This window comes from Lycium ferocissimum, chromosome 6 (genome assembly GCF_029784015.1).
Source record: "Lycium ferocissimum isolate CSIRO_LF1 chromosome 6, AGI_CSIRO_Lferr_CH_V1, whole genome shotgun sequence".
Taxonomy (NCBI): domain Eukaryota; kingdom Viridiplantae; phylum Streptophyta; class Magnoliopsida; order Solanales; family Solanaceae; genus Lycium; species Lycium ferocissimum.
In genome coordinates this window covers 10,716,279-10,734,219 of record NC_081347.1, presented here as the reverse complement: position 1 = coordinate 10,734,219, position 17,941 = coordinate 10,716,279, and the positions used below count along the sequence as shown (strand labels likewise).

At 33.6% G+C, this 17,941-nt stretch overlaps 1 protein-coding gene and 1 pseudogene across 1 annotated transcript; both read right to left on the bottom strand.

Annotated features, from left to right (window-relative positions):
• Positions 1-13: 13 nt before the first annotated feature.
• LOC132061090 (UDP-glycosyltransferase 86A2-like) lies at positions 14-2,147 on the bottom strand (annotated as a pseudogene).
• A 2,339-nt stretch (positions 2,148-4,486) lies between these two features.
• LOC132060647 (guanylate kinase 2, chloroplastic/mitochondrial-like) lies at positions 4,487-4,984 on the bottom strand. Its single transcript, XM_059453628.1, has one exon. The coding sequence runs from the start codon at positions 4,980-4,982 to the stop codon at positions 4,572-4,574; it is 411 nt and encodes a 136-aa protein (XP_059309611.1). The 5' UTR covers positions 4,983-4,984; the 3' UTR covers positions 4,487-4,571.
• Between the last annotated feature and the right edge of the window lie 12,957 nt (positions 4,985-17,941).

Sequence of the window (17,941 nt, the reverse complement as noted above, 5' to 3'; positions counted from 1 at the left end):
GTGCGAATGTGATAGCAAGCTCTTGATGGCCATCTCAATTTTTCTGAGAAATCTTGTTCTTCATGTCTTCTGTGAATTGGTCGAGATTCTTCTCTGAAGATCCCTCATCAGAAAGTGCATTCTGAAAGACCATATTCGTTTTCTCTATATTTTTCCTCGATTCATCTGATTTACTCATTATCCTTCCAATATTCTCCGCTACTACATCCCTCCTGATTAATCTTCCACACCAATCCTCCAATCACCAACCACTAATTTCCTGTTAGTAAGTTGATCTGCCAAAACAGGAAAGCACACCATCGGAACTTTACACCATATGCTCTCCAAGATTGAATTCCACCCACAATGAGTCAAAACTGCTGGATGTGATAGTACTCCTAGTTGAGAGCACCATGGCACAACCAATCCTCTATCTGCAGTTTCTTCCTCAAATCCAAGAGGCAAAATGTTTCTTTCTCCAGAAACTAAGATATTGTGACGTAGCACCCAAATGAAACTCACCTTACTTATCAAGATGCCTTGTGCTATTTCCAGAATATCCTGTTTACTCAAATTAGCAAGACTACCAAATGAGATGTATAACACTGTACCATCTTGTTTGCTATTGTGCCAGTCTGTATAATCTGATGCCGGTAGCAAGCTCGTTGAAATTGTTCTCTTGCTGAAGCTAGTGGGGAAGACTGGCCCGATTGCATAGAATGGCTGCTGCTTTTGTAAGGCCGAGATGGTTGAAGACTCTTAACTCTTGCACTGTATTGCCGATGACAAAGTCTGCTTTCTGTGCATCTTCAATACACTTGAACACATAACGGGCGCTTTGATCATCATCTTGACAATATGAAGGTAAATCTTCTGGTTTAACAACGAAGCTTCCCCTACAAAATCGGGTGGAGATCCCCTCCAGTGATAATTAGTCCAGTAATGTTCAATACTCTTATTGATTTATGCCATGAGGCAGCCTAACTAATTCAAGGCTGAGATTCATTTTGTTGCTAAACAACTATACATGGTAATGCAATTATAATTTTTGAACAAACAAAATCATAAGAAATGCAGCATATGGTCCCACCATGATGAAGCTATGTCCTTCCCAAGTTTATTCTTGACATTGGAATTGAATTCTTAATTTTTAGAAACACTATAATTATTATAATTCGCAGTTAATTGATACATATTTTAATTTTATTTTTATAATTCAATTGTGACATATTAGTACTACGATTTAGTGCAAATATGAGTGTATGTAAATTCTTACCAAATAACACGTCAAAAGACGAAGAATCATTTGCTTACACGAAGCTTTTTAAATAATGAGAGTCATCTTAAGTTGTTTAAATTCCATAATTATTTAAAAAAGAAATGACTATTTATATATGATCATCTAACACTTCTAAAGTCCAAAGAAGCTATGGAATTTATTAAATGACATGTTCAGTGTCTTAAATATAATAATAAAAGGTATTTAGATTTATGATAGTTAGATAGATAAATATATCTTTGATGAATTCTAATCTTTTACAAAAGGAATACTGCATTGAGCGAGAGATAAATGCAGACACCGTGACGGTTGCCGTTAGTATTACGTGTATAATCTTATCATTTGTTTGCTTACAAATTAAAATTGCATTACCATTTATACTTGTTAGTAACAAGATGACTCTCAGCCTTGAATTAGTTAGGCTGCCACATGACATAAATCAATAAGTGTATTGAATATTACTGGACTAATTATCACCGGAGGGGATCTCCACCCTACAAAATCCCACTTTCACTATGTTTTATATATGACAATAAATAAATATTTCAAGTTACTCAAAAGGAGTTTGTAATTTTGATGTATGAAAGAACTTATTATGTGTCTTAACACAATCGACATTAATTTTGGGTCCACAAATTTTTAGTCTACTAACTTGTGAGACAAAAGAAACATCACAAAAGTGTTGTCAGCAGTGTGAGACATAAAATAAAATTTTCTCGTTATCATGTATTCACACATTATAGAACCACACTTGTTTGAGACTGGGGCATGATTATCGTTGTTGTTAGTTTAGTTACATAACTATCAGCTCAACATTCAACATAGCACTAATTTGCTCAAGTTGCAGATCCAATCGCAGATAAACTGAGAATGTTGGATCAAATTCCATATATGTGTGTGATAATGACAAGCATACATTGATTTAAACATACATTATAGAACCACACTTCAATTCAGAACTCAAAGTATTGTACTGTTTGAAATCTAAATCTGCCACTAAAGTTACCACACATTAATTAGTAATTATAAAGTTGACCTTTCACAGCGAAGCTTCCCCTACAAAATCCCACTTTCACTATGTATTTGTATACGACGATAAAGAAATTTTTATACCATCAAGTTACTCAAAAGGAATTTGTAGTTCTGATGTAAGAAAGAACTTATTATGTGTCTAACACAATTGACACTAGTTTTGGGTTCAAAATTTTTTAGTCTACCAACTTGTGAGACAAAAAGAAACATCACACTAGTGTCAGCAATGTGAGACATAAAATAAAAATTTCTCGTTATCGATGTATACAAATTAAATCACTGAGCATTTATTTTGCTAGGTAAATTGGTACTATAAAAACACGTCTAATACATAATCACAGTTGACCTTTCGTCATATCGACATTAGTTGACCTTTCGTCATATCGAAACTTCGCCGTACTAAATTTCAGTTCTCCGATCAAACCTCTATATTACTCCCTCCGGATCAAAAAAAGTGTCTACTTAATCATTTGCACACTCCTTAAGAAAATACTAACTCCTAGAAAAAATAAGTAATATGGCTAAATTGTCCCTAATTAAATAGGTATTGGGATTTGATCACATAAAGACTTAATAGGGGCAAATCTGAAAAAATAAAGTTAATTCTTTCTTGATTTGATAAAGTGAACGCTCTTTTTTATCCAAGAATAAAAGGCTAAGTGGACACTCTTTTTTATCCGGAAGGAATATAAAACAACCAGCAGTACAAATTTTGGTCTTCTTTATTCCTTCTTGCTAGAAGAATATGATTCTTGCTCAAAGCTAGTGAATATCATAATTTCTCATACAGATAAAGGTGTCTCTTGGCGTGAATTTGCAAATTTACTTTATGCCATAACAAAGGCAACAGAATCAATGTAGTGGTAAGGTCAACAACTATTTTCATTGATTTGATTTTCAAGGACAACATGCATATATAGCCCTATACCATTTGTTTGATGTCACTCAAGGAAGGGATCTACTAAATGATGACATATCAATATACCATAGTAGTGGCATGGAGCCATAGCAGCATGGGCACTAACAACTTGTTTGGACGGTTGTTACCTATTGTACTTATCGTGTTACTTTAAATACAATATTTATTTTGATAGTTACTTCGATGTTTTTGTATCGTATCATTAAACCTATTAATATGTAACAACAAAGAGTCTCATTTCATGTAATCACCAATGTGGTTTGATCGCATTGTTACCTTATTTTTTTCTCATTTTTCCTTTACTTATTATTTAATAAATAATCATATTTTATCAGTTACCATACCTTTTTTTTATATATAATAATTCTACCCCATATCCTACTTTTCTTTATAATATTGTAAATTTATTCTTTAGATTGCACATTTTGTAACGGCAAAAACGATACAATTATCCTAACGTTCTGTTAATCAAAATAATACAGTACAACACAGTATGTATCAAATGATACGTAACTACTATCCAAAAAAGCCGTAAAACATTGGTATAAGGCTAACTATTATAACAAGATGGAGCAAACAAAATTAAAAAACTGTCAAATTAGTAAAACTCACAATCTTCAATGCAAGATTCTCCTGTAGAGACAAATTGGAAAGCAAACACAGAGCTTCTAATGCCTCAATACACCCGTTGAGTAAAGAATACAATGGCATATCAAAAGGTTTGCATTTCTCATAGTTGTTTTTGTTATTTTGTTGAGATGTCAAACATGGAGAGGGGTTCGAGCTGGTGTCTCTCCCCTGGTTTTGTATTTCTCGTACGGATAATTAAAAAGTCTTTAATTCCCAAAATAAAGTTTGCACATCCCACAAACAAACTAGATTTATTCATCGACCAAAGACTACCAGATTTCAATAATACTTTTGTGGTTGAACTGGATGCAGTGCTGAGGGAAATGGTGCAACGGTGGTGCAGGACAGCAGGAAGGCAAACTTTAAGCCTTTCTAAGTCAAGTTGTGTGCAAGAAGAATCAGGCTTGTCTACACATGAAGAAGAGATGTTGGCACTTTTGGTTGCTACCGAAAAGTGGAGGCACCACCTGCAACCCTCAAATTTACTTATCGGAGAGATCTCTTCGCCTTGAAGTCTAAGGAGAAAAATAGGTTGACACAAGTAGGAAAAACAATTTTGCATAAAGAAACCCCCTCGCATCAAGAATTTGTTATTCATGCTTGAAATGGTATCCGTAGCAATGCAATGATAGGAAAAAGTTATATAAAACACGTAAATAGAATACAACAAAACATTAAGAATATTAGCTCAACTTAATCAAAAAACAGATCAAAGACTAGAAATCAGACAGTCTAAATAGTCACAGTTCTTCGACTGTCTTTAGCTTTCTCAGCATCAATAATAGACTCCACCAACTTAACAAAATTCTCCAACTCTCCTTCTCTATTCACTACCACATAATCAAACTCCTCCATATGCTTAACTTCCTCAAGGGCCAATGCAATTCTCACAAGCAACGTCCTTTTAGTCTCGGTCTTCCTATCAATCAACCTCTTTACCAATGCATCTTCACTCTCTGCAACCAAGAACACAAACACAGCAGAGTTTCTCAAAATCCTCCTAAATGTTGTTGCCCCTTGTATATGAACTCTCAACACTATATCTAACCCCTTAGCCATATGATCCCTAATTTGCTGTTTTGGTATACCTTTATAATCCCCATACACCAATGCATAGTCTAACAACTCATGTCTCTCATTCATTCACAAAAACTCATCTTTACTCATAAAAGAATGAAGGTAGCAAAAAGGTAAAGCTACAAAAAGAAAATAAACAAAAAAAAAAGGTTACTATATGGTGTGACTTTTCCTTTATGTAGCGACCCCAACATATTGGGAAGTTTTTTCCTATTTAAATTCTTGGCAATAATTTACCTTTAGCGCAAAGAAATCACAAAGCTCGCTTTGTGGCTTAATGCACATGTACAACTGAACTTTCATTCGTTTTATCAATTGGAAATTTGTAACTATCTACTTTGCGGCTAACAATTAACATTTAAGTTAAAAGACCGGAGTGGGGGATCAGTTGTAAAAATCTATTCACTTGCTCCTATCAATACTAATAAGCAACTGTAAGTCTTGGGCATTAAGAGCTATATGATCAGAAGAAATCTTGTTGATTCTCCTGTAGTCGTTGAATAAATCTAGTTTGTTTGTGGGGAATTAAAGACTTTTTAATTACCCGTATGAGAAATAGAAAACCGGTGGAGAGACACCAGCTCGAACCCCTCTCAATGTTTAACATCTCAACAAAATAACAAAAACACCTATGAGAAATGCAAACCTTTTGATATGCCATTATATTCTTTACTCAATGGGTCCCATCCTGGTCCGTTAGGGTTAAAGTCATTGGGTAAACCTAGATCGTATTTTTCCTGATTATCAAGTATGACTGTCTTAGTCTTTGCTCATCCTCAGTCAGAGGTCTCGAGTTAATTTCTTTAATCCTCTCCATGAATGACTTTTCCTCTGGTAAGGGTACCGAACCATTTTCTTTTTCCCACAACTGATTTTTTGTCTCCCACTCGTCATATCCTTGTCTATCAAGGAGTGATTTTAGTATTTTCTCCTCGTATGAGTACTCTACTTCTTCGGTCTTGTATATAAAAAAAATTCCCACTAGGAAACTCTATTTCGCAATCCTCAGAAGATGCTGGTTTTTCCTTCTTGTCCTCGTTTTCCCTCAACTTTAGTATCTCCTGTGGTAGCGATTCAGCCATATCTCTCTCACTTGATGATAACTGATAATGATGATGCCACAAACCCTAATTTATATATCCTGCAAATATTCGGGTTGAATTCATCACTAATCGTGCATGTTATTCTTTCATAACTTTCAAACAAATTTGACACTAAAAATTTAAATTTTACATAAAATAAATAAATGTAATGTACGCATACCAGAAGGGCAAAGTGAAATTCAACTTGAAGGTGCGATGAAATTTGAGACTCGTGAGAAGCAAAAAAGATATATAAAGAGAAAATTATAGAGATTTTTATTATGATAGAATGTATTAAGGTAAGGGGAACCCCTTTTTCATATAGGAGGAAGAAAACCTTTTTTTCTTGGCAGGAAAGAAATTGTAAGATCTTAGGCAAAGAAATAGAGCTACCACAGAATTACTTTACTTCTAGGAAATTTTTCTTTACTAAACCAAATCAAATAAGGGTATTGGATATTCACTTTTTATTACTATTATTTATGGTAAATTCTAAGGTATCTTTTGGTAACACTAAATTTTAAGGGAAAATTTCCCTCTATGACTATTTAGGAACAACTAGTTTAGTGTACGCGTGATCAAAGCGCGTACCTCATTTAACAGCAAACACTACAGAAAAGTTGGACTTCGTTACGAACTTCGTCGCTAAATTGCATGAAGGGCCTTAGAAATATTGATTGAACTTTTTTCCTTCATTAAAAACTCGCAAGAGCCAAAATTGTCATTTATTAATTATTTAATTTTAGGAATTTAACATCAGCTAAAATTTTAATTATTAATCTTTCCTTATTTAGTTTATATATAATATTTAACATATTTGGAAAAAAAAGTTAGTAAGCCATGAAAATTATTACAGTAAGAAAATTTCAAACACTTTGAACTGCTATTAGATTTAGGAGTCTCTGTCATTAAACCGGAGTCCGCAATTTAAATGACCCAAAAAGTGGGGTTTGAGACCAAAATAACCCAGTAAAAAAAAAGTAACCAAACTACCCTTTGCGCACTAAATTAGTGTGCAATAGGGTTAAACTGCAACCCAGTAAAAAAAAAAAAGTAACCAAACTACCCTTTGCGCACTAAATTAGTGTGCAATAGGGTTAAACTGCAATTTTACAGTTTAGTCCTATTGCGCACTAATTTAGAGCGCAATAGGTGTTTAATAAAAATCCTACCAGCTTCATTTTTCTAAGTTACTCTTCTTGTCACGCCCCGAACCATGGCCTGGGCGAAACACGGCACTCAGTGCCATACTGCATGTGACCGAGCGAACCACATGGCTTGCTGAATCATCATGAGGCATACATGAGCCGAAATATAGCATAAACGTGATGAGCTTTTATAAAATATGAGATGTCATAATAATTTAATAAAATACTTGTTTAAATCATAAATGCAGAAATAACAGGAGTTGAGCCAAAGATGGCTAAACACCTTGCATGTCTAACATAACTAAACTGACTAGTCTATGAAACCTCTAATCGTGAATCTTGACTAGAAAACGTACTTGCTGGACAAGTGCCCCCGGATACCTTAAATGCATGACTAGTAAAATAAAGATAACCGACTAAACCCCGAATGAGATGGGGCTCACCAATGAGTTGATACGAGCAAATCCTACCGAGCGTAGATGCGGCGTCCGTAAATACGTACCGTATCGTGAAATGCGCAGCCCCGGCAATAAAAGGGGACGCGCACATTGAATGTACTAGTATGTAAAGCAACCGAATGAAATAACATGGAACATGAAATAATAATGATAGGAAGCGAAACCCAGTCATGAACATGAATACATACATACATACATATATATATATATATATATATATATATATATATATATATGTATATATATATATATATATATATATATATATATATATATATATATATATATATATATATATATATATATATATATATATATATATATATATATATATATATATATATATATACATATATATATATATATATATAATATATATATACATATATATATATATATATATATATATATATATATATATATATATATATATATATATATATATATATATATATATATATATGTGTATCATAAGTAGGGAGAGCAATAACTTATAACCGATCCATGGTTCGGGCTTGCGTCCCGCCAGCGAACACTACTCTTGCCCGGTGGAACATGAGATTTAATAAAATATGAAAGGATCCAAATTATGAGAGATCGTCCGGGACATCGGTGGAGCGATCCTCATCCTACGGTGGCTACATAGTTTCAAAAGTTAACCGAAGCCTTCCTAAGTAATTAAAGCAACTCCCAAAAACTTGAACATATAAAATAAGTGGCACTTCTGTCGCCCATGGTTTTCATGAATATAACTTGCTTGTACATGGATATCATGAATTATAGCTTACTTGCATGAACTTGTAAAACATGTATAGTATTTTCTTGAAAATAGCATAATATATCATAAACTAGCATACATGAACCCATGGAATGAGATATATGGGTTTTCATGGATTACGGACGGATTCTCAATAATCATAAAGAAATATTAACTCAATGATGGAATTATAACAATTCATACATAGTATAATCATGGACATGGACCTAGGGTTATCATGAGCATGGTATAGAAACCCTAGTTTTAGTAGAGAATCATAATTTAAGGATTATGAGGCATAGCGAAGAAACAATGATGTTCCCACACGTAGATAGTAACTCTACATACCTGGTAATGCTTCAAAACTTGAATTAAAGAGTTGAACTTTGAAGAAGATTTCCAAAATCTTGAATCTTGAACCTTGAGATGCGTTTTCTTGAAAACCCTAGTTTAGGAATGATGATTTCTTATTTAGATTACAAGGATATGTATTAGAATTGACTTGGAATAATTAGTAGGTAGGCTTACCTTGGTGTTCTTGATGATGGGAAAGGGTGGAGGTCGTTCTGGGCTTGAAGGAATGAAAAATAATGATTTGAACTGATATGGACGAATATATACCGTTCGGAAAATTGAATTTTACGTCCAAAGAAAATATCGGGCCGTATTTTGAAAGACGAGCCGTATTTTAAAATACGGTCCGTATTCCGTATGGACTGCACTGCGTCTCTTCAGTAAAATGGCCATAACTCTTTGCATAAATGTTCGTTTGACCCCCATAATATACCGTTGGAAAGGTATTTCAAAGTTCTACAACTTTCATCAAGAAAGTTTTCCCAAATTCCAAATATGTTTTGAAATACGGGCTGTATTTTGAAATACGATCCGTATTTAACGATGTAACCTCTAAGTGTCAAATTCCGTAATGTCGTAAATCTTTGGTACCGCGGATACGACTTGAAATACGGGCCGTATACTGAAATACGGTCACTGTTCATGGGCGTAAACCACCATCTTACAACTGAAGAGAAAATTTCCAATTCCCATATTCTTTATCGGGTTTTCTAAGTCTAGGATCATGGTCAAAGCTTAGGTTAAAGGTACGGGGTGTTACACTTCTCCTCCTCCATTTTCACTCTTTCAACATACTTTACCCCCCCCCCCCCCAAAAAAAAAATCATGTCTCAAAGCTCTGAAACATCAAACTTAGCTATAGAACCCGATGTTTGGGAATGCGTCATTAATGTAAGCTAAGAACATCAAGGACCCAAGATAATATGAGGTGTCGTTTTTGGTGTTGTAAAGTGCCCGAAGTAAGTGTTTTTACAATTGTTTTAGGGTTTAAATTTTTTTCATATTATCTACATATATTACTTTAAAAACTGATTTTCTTGTAATGTTTATAGGATATGGGCGGTTGCAAACATTTTCATTGGGAAGACAAAGATTCTCGTGGATAAAACTGTGGTGGCGAAGATTAAAAAGCCTCCTGTTGATAGAGATACCCCGACCTCACGTATTACTAGAGATACCATGAAGTTTGACTTACAATTTAAGCTTATGGAAGCTCAAGAAAAAATTGCTCTTTTGGAGGTCTTGCTAAAAGAACCTAAAGAAAAACAAAGTTTTTTCAAGGCTAACCTTAGAGACACTCAATACGAGAAAAATGCTTTGAAAGAAAATCTAAAATTTTGGAAGATTATTTCTGTTATGTTTGTTGTTGTTTATTATTTCTATTTATTTTGTTTATTAAGTTTAATATTTCTATGTATTTCGTTTTTCTATGTATTTTCTATTTAGTTTGTTATTTTTATGTACTTTGTTTTTACTAGTTGCACGTTTTCATTTATTATGTAATCCGCACCCTTTATTTACTAATTTATTTGTGTTTTTTTTTAAATTGTGAATTGTTGAACTTTTTATGTATTATTAACTCTAAGAAGATTATATAAATTAATAATAGACTATAAGAATCAAAGCAAATTAAAAACATACTAAAAATATTCAAATTGATGGCTTCATCATAAACTAAAAATACAAATTAACCGCATGAGTCCGGAACTTAAATGATCTAAAATCTAAGAGAGTGAACCAAAATGACCCCTAATCATCATCAGAATAGAAGTCCTCAATATTGTCCTCGGGACAATATTTTGGGTTTCTTAAGACATATCTTTTTTCTGTAGATGTTAATTCTCTACTTATTGATGATGCTTGTTCTTCGGCCAACTTTAGCATATAAAATCTACAACGTCTTGCTAGCATTCTATTGTTTTCTTTTCTAATCCTTTGTACGGCAAGCTCGCAAGTTTCTGGACCTACTCGAGGCATGGTTATTGAGTACCTTGTTGGGATTTGAGCGTTGAGATTTTTCAAGTCACGAACAAGTCGTTCTGATTCGGCATGCCGATATGCCCATTCTCGGCGTAACCCGCAAAAATATTCTCGTGGATATGAATATTTCACGCTGCAAAAATCATCATTACGCTCTATAAGAAAGTGAAATTTCAAATCGTCTAGTTTGAAATCATTGTTATCAAGAAAACTTGTTTCACTGGAATAGCTGCTATGATTTGAACTATCATCACCACTGCTATTCGAATCATTTGGAAGGAATAAAGACCAATCTACATTTCTGCTACTCGACATTGAATATGTTGTAGTTTAATAACAAATGAAAGGCTATTTATATAGTTGCAAACCCCCAAGTACCCTCGGGGGTGGTCATTATGACCCTACCTACTTACTTTATTATAAAAAAAATTAATCTTCATCCGACATCTCAAGAAATGGAAGTATCACACTGCAAGATCTTACTCGTTGCTAAAGATAAAAAGTGCATACAACATGGCTCAATGGTCCATCCCATAATTTGGAGGAATTATTTGTTTGACTCCTGAAATCTGCATAAAGTAGTGTTCAAGTTGTAAAAGTATAACAATGAACGTTATAATGCTATAGAATACACTACATCTCAAACTATTTAATTGATGAGAATACACTACATCTCAAACTATTTAATTGATGTGTTCACATTTTCAGTAGAAAGAAATTTTCTAGTATGTTTAAAACTGGCACATCTTGCAACATTCTAAAATAAGGCTTCACTTCGAAGATGCACTTAACAATTTGTCCAACATGTTGTATTGGTTTGGACTTTGTGCTTTGAATATAGGTTATGAATGCATATTATTGACGTCAATAGAGGAACGTTGCATTGGAGGACCAAGCAATCAAGGACAAAAATGGAAATTGTCAAAACTGAATGAAGAATGCAATATATTTCGCGAATGTCCAGAGACCTAAATCAATAACTCACAATGTTCCTAACAAATATTTACATATCACAAGTCGAGTTTCTAACAAAGATTTGTTAGAACAAGAATGATAATAATAAAAGAAATCCAAAATAAACTTGCTTGGCTTAGAGGCACGTTAAGACGTTTCTTGAAGATAGTTGGAGTCTCTTCCACGAGCAAACGGAAGAATAAATAACAACTCTATCTTCGGGATTCAACTAAGCCACAACAAGTAGCATTCAAGAAAGTTGCTCTTCTATTCTTGAATTGGTGATTTCACCTTTTGATCAATGTCTTTCTAAAGTTTTAAGGGAAAATTGTTTTCTTCAAGTGCTTACCTTTTCCAAAAGAATGAAACACTATTTATAGGATAAAAATTACATAACATAAAAGTTTTCATTAAATAGGATTTAAAATAGGTTCATGAATTTTTCTTAAAATACATGCAACTTTCATGTAACTTTCAAGAACCTAAAACGTAAAATACTAAATGAAGAATGTATCTTCAAATTCACATTCATTTAGTTTGGAAAACTTTTATCAGATGAAACGTTTCAAAATTAATTAAAACATTAACTTAACAATCCCCCACTTGTTTCAAGAAATTTTGAAAATATTTTTGAGACATTAATCTAGTAATATGCATCAATAATGGTGTCTTTTGGACTTGAACCATTAGCTAGTGAATACATTCTAAATCATTGACTACTTAGTGAACGAATCTTGAACTAAGTAGATCATTAAATGAAGTAGAAAAATTTCGACGCACATTACTATGTTCCGGTGAAAATCGTAATCCTTTGACACCTTACGGCCATGTGTCCTGAATCCTGTAAACTAAGTGCTCTAAGATTTCCCTGTTAAAATTTTTATTGAAGCGGCCTTCACTTCGCACTTAGCACGGTGAATTCATCAAGAGTAACTTTGCATCTCCGATCAAATAGTCTATGAATTCATTAAGAGAATTTAATCTCATCCTCTTTTACAGCAAAGTGTCGGTAAATCTATCAAGAGGGTTCCTACACACTCCAACCGATACCGGTTTATAGACTTATTAAGAGAATATAATCTCATCCTCCTCTACAGTAGGAATATTGGTAAATCTATCAAGAGTCGTCATACTAACTCCAACCAAGATCGGTCTTATGGATTTATTAAGAGAATAGAATCTCAATCTATGCACATTTACTCACTCTTTGAAGAAATGGAAATTTTATTGATGTGCTCCACAATTGTAACTTTACTTGTTTTTCCCTTTGAACCCAAGATTACATCATTAGGTAGGGTTACCATAAAGTACAATTAATTTACAACAGGCTTTATTCCCATCCCTTTACAAGTTTCCATTACTAACTCTTTGCCTAATCCTTTAGACAAAGGATCTAGATTAAATCGGACTTCCATATTGAAGCGATATTATGCCATCCCGCAATAGTCTTTTCACATTAGACGAACTTGCCTAATTTTCCATTGTAACAATCACTTGATCCTTTATTATCACAATAGATAGTCAATATTGGCTTACTCCACATAGGAATATCTATTAGCATACTTCACTTCACATATCCATGAAGACTCTATAAATTATGCCATGTCCGTTTGATTTCCAATAGATTGTTGCTCCGGCCAAAGTGAAAATCCAAGAATAGATCATTTGGATCGAATGCATCACTATAGCCTTCAATAACCTTCTTTGAAAAAGAATAATGTAGGCCATTATTAATGTGCTCCTTTAGATACCTTAAAACACGAATTAAGGCATTCCAATTTTCAACCTTTACTAGTAACCTCAAAGTTCCTACATAACCAATATACGGCCTGGTATAATGCATGGCATACATAAGACTTCCAACAATCCGAGAATACACATTGATCAAAGTCACTAGAGTTTCGCACTAGTTTGATGCTAGGGATCAAATGGTGTTATGTCATCAAAATGACCAAAACCTCTTCAAAACTTTCTCAATATAACTTGCTTGAAGGTCAAACCATTAGCGATCTATTACATAACTCTTTCTAATTCCTTCATTTCAAAGAGAAGCAAGAAATGATTTTGTTTCTTTTTAACTCTTTCAATAAGATCATATTATCCACCATAAAATTTTCTTGACTCCGCCACCATTGATTGAGTAGCCATTAGAAATTACTCTTTCTAAATTTCTCATGCCATTGCTTTGATTGTTTTGATCCATAAAGAGATTTAAGCTTACAAACTTTATGTTCCCGACCGAATCATAAACCCTATTTCAAGTTGTTTCATGTAAACTTCTTCATCTAAATCTCCATTCAAAAACGCCGCTTCCAATCAGCAATCAAGAGCCAATAGATGTCATCCGATCACAAAAAGGTATCAAAATAATCAATATCTTTCATTTGAGTAAAACCTTTTGCTACCAAGCGAGCTTTGTACTTATCTATAGTACTATTTTAATTTCTTCCTAAAAATCCATCTACAACTAATAGGTTTACACTCCAGGAAGATTTGATAAAATCCATGTATTATTTGACATGATAAATGCATTTCATCATCAATTTCACCCCAAAAAGGAGCATCATGGAAGATTTCCTTAACCAAATAAACTTGAAAATCGTTCCAAAGTTCTTTGGTTGATTCCAATGGCTTTCTTCCACGGACTCGTTTTCCTTTTTTGAGGAGATGTAAAAGAACTTGCATCTTGTTCTAAAGATTCTTTTTCTTAGGAAATATATTGTTATATCCCGCATTTTGTGCAATTGGATAAAGACAATGTAGGACATCAAGCCATATTTTCATTTTTGTTAAGCAATGAATGGCTTACAATAAATCATCAAGAAGGTCAACAAAGGGAAAATTCACAATATGACTCAAACATAAGGAAGACGAAGGGTAAACTTGTAGAACAATTTTTCATCAAAGAACAAAAAAAAAAAAGAAGGGCTTGACCATTTGGGCTGTTTGGCCGTCCACCTAAGGTGGCTTAATGGGAATTAATTTGAGCTAAATAAAAAGATGACAAGTCATCTTTTCATACAATTTCTAGAAATTTCAAGAATTAAAAGAACAATGAACAAGAAGGACGTCAACTTTCGGCCATAGAAAGAAATCCACGAAACCTTGGCAAAAATTTCTTCAAAAATTGTTTTCTACTTATTGAAGAAGGCCTTAGCAAGTTGGAGTATTCATTGGAACAAGAAAGATTCACTTGCAAGTTGGAAGCTTTTTAGTCAAGTGAAGAGTTGAAGGAAAAAGGTCATCAATGTTTTGGATGTTGGTATATGATGTTATTAATGAATAAAAACTCATCAAAATGACCAAACCTCTTCTTGTTGTTGTAAAGTGTAGATACTATGAGAATTCTCAATATAACTTGGCTTGATAGGTTAAGGTAGTCAAACCATTATGTTTTAACTATTTTATCTCAGTGTTATTTTAATGCCCATAATTATGTCGAGAATGAAAGATCCTTCATTTCAAGAGAAGTTGTGGTTGTGGATGCATGATGTTTCTTTAACTGCTTCTTGTGGTAGCCGTGTATAATTGTTGAAGTCAAGAAAATGAGCTGATTTTATTTATCCACACATAGAATGAATGGAATATTCTTAAGTCCGGAGTTTTCTTGATTGAATACTTAAATTAAGTATTATATGCATATATAATGCCAGTATGGTGTTGTTGGCATTGATTATAATGTTTTTAGGTTTTGAAGGAAGCCATTAGAAATTATGGCCTTTCTAAATTTCTCATGCCATTGCTTTGGAGCTTGTTTTAATCCAAAAGATTTTGGTGAAATCGATTTAAGAGAAGCTTACAAACTTTATGTTCCTAGACGTAGTAGGGGTCGGACACGAACCTCGGGACCATGATAAACCCTTATGGTTGTTTCATGTAAACTTCTTCATCTAAATCTCCATTCAAAAATAAGTAATACCAGTCTTCACATCCATTTGATGAATTATCATATTATCAAACGAATTGTTAAAACTTTTAATGAGAATATCTAAAGCAATCAAATAAAGAGCCGAATAGATGTCATAAGAGTTTTAGCTACAATTCAAAGGTATCAAAATAATCAATATCTTTCATTTGAGTAAAACCTTTTGCTACCAAGCGAGCTTTGTATCTTATCTATAGTACCATCCGATAAAGATTTTAATTTCTTCTAAAAATCCATCTACAACACCACCGCAATAGGTTTACACCCGGGAGGAAGATTTGATAAAATCCATTTATATATATTTGAAATGATAACGATCACCCCTTTATGCGTTTCATCATCAATAGCTTCACCCCAAAAAGGAGCATCATTTATATAATACTCCGGAAAGTTACTCATACGATATTCCAGAGGTCGTAACTTTCGATTTTTTTTCAACCAAATAAACTTGAAAATCGAGGTCCAAAGTTCTTTGGTTGGGGCGATCTTATCTTGCGCCTCGGATGGCTTTCTTCCAGTGGTACTACTTTTGGACTGTTGTTTTCCTTTTAAGAGGAGATGTAAAAGAACTTGCATCTTGTTCTAAAGATTCTTTTTAATAGTGTTGAAAATGGTAATGCTTACGAAATATATGCTCAAAAGAGATTGATAAGAGACATGTAAGGATTCAATAATTGTGTGAGGACTTGGGTCTCAAGATTTAAGAATCTATAAGCCTTACCGGTCCGAGAATAACCAATAAACACACAATCTACTCCTTTATAGCCAGCCTTAGCCAAATGTTGATCCGTAATCTAACATGAGCCAAACAACCCCATACTTTAAAATAATTTATATTTGGCTTTCGGTTCTTTCAAAGTTCATAAGGGGATGCCTCAAGTTTCTTGGAAGGTATTCGATTCAAAATATGACAGGCCGAAAATAAGGCTTGATCCCACAAATTTCCGGCATACCAGATCTATAAAGCATAGAATTAACCATTTCTATGAAAGTCCTATTTTTCCTTTCTGCTACACCATTTTGTTGTGGTGTATAAGATGTAGTCAATTGTTTTTCAATGCCTTCTTTTTCACAAAAATCAATAAAATCTGATTTTAAATATTCTCCACCTCTATCAGATCTAATTGATTTAATCTTCAAACTCAATTTATTTTCAACTTCTGCTTTATATGTTTTGAAAGACTCAAATGCCTTATCTTTTGTTCTTAATGGAAAGACATATGTATATCTTGAGTAATCGTCAATGAAAGTGATAAAATATCTCTTACCATGATGTGACAAACAATCCATCTCACGGATATCGGTGTGAATTAATTCCAAAGTGTGGATGTCCTTTCAACCATCTTAAAAGGTTTCTTTGTTATCTTGCATTTACTACAAGTAAGACACTTAGTAGTATGATCTTTTCCACGTCCTTAATTAATCCATTTTTCACCATAAGTTGTATGGATCTAAAATTCACATGACCAAGACGTTCATGCCATAAATCTAGAGACTCCACAATATAAGCAAAATATTTTCATTATCATTATTGAGTTTGAACATTCCATTTGTAGCATAGCCTTTTCCAACAAATATGCCATTTTTAGAAAGTATAAATTTATCTGCCTCAAAAATCATTCTAAAACCATGCTTTGAAAGAAGCGTACCTGACACCAAGTTCTTCCGAATTTCAGGAACATGCAATACGTCCATCGCCGTGACTATCTTTCCGAAATAAACTTCAATTCAACGAGTTCCTTTTCCCACAACCTTAGCAGAGGACGAGTTTCCCATATACAAAACTTTATCGTCCCCCACTAATTCATAGGTCTTGAAAGCATTTCGATCACCTGATATATGACGAGTTGCGCCAGTGTCTATCCATCATTCCACTTGATTTCGTGCTATAAATGTTTTGGTAACCATTGCTACAAATTCATCTTTTCCATGATTATTTGCCTTTTCTTTCTTCTTTTCAGCTTTAAGAATTTTACAATCACCCGCATAGTGACCAAATTTGTGACAATGGTAACATTCAACCGACTTAGAATTGGTACTAGTACACTTAAAATTCGTACTTCTCTTTTGCCTTCGGAATTTTCTTATTAACGATTCCTTCTTGGTTGATTTTTCTTCAACCACACGAGCTTTCATGACGGGTTCCTTCAAAATATTATTGTCACGATATCGAGTCTCTTGTTCAATTTGCAAATGCTGCAACCATTGCTCAAGAGTCAAATCTTCTTTCTTGTGTAAGAGTTCGCTTCTGTATTCTTTCCAAGAGGAAGGAAGTTTCGAGACAATAGCACCAACATGAAAATTTTCATCAAGAGCAATTCCGTAGATAGCAATTTTATTAGCTATAAGTTGGAATTCTTGCACTTG

Coding starts and splice junctions, on each gene's coding strand:
- LOC132060647 (XM_059453628.1), bottom strand. CDS start 4,982: ATGAATGAGAGACATGAGTTGTTAGACTATGCATTGGTGTATGGGGAT.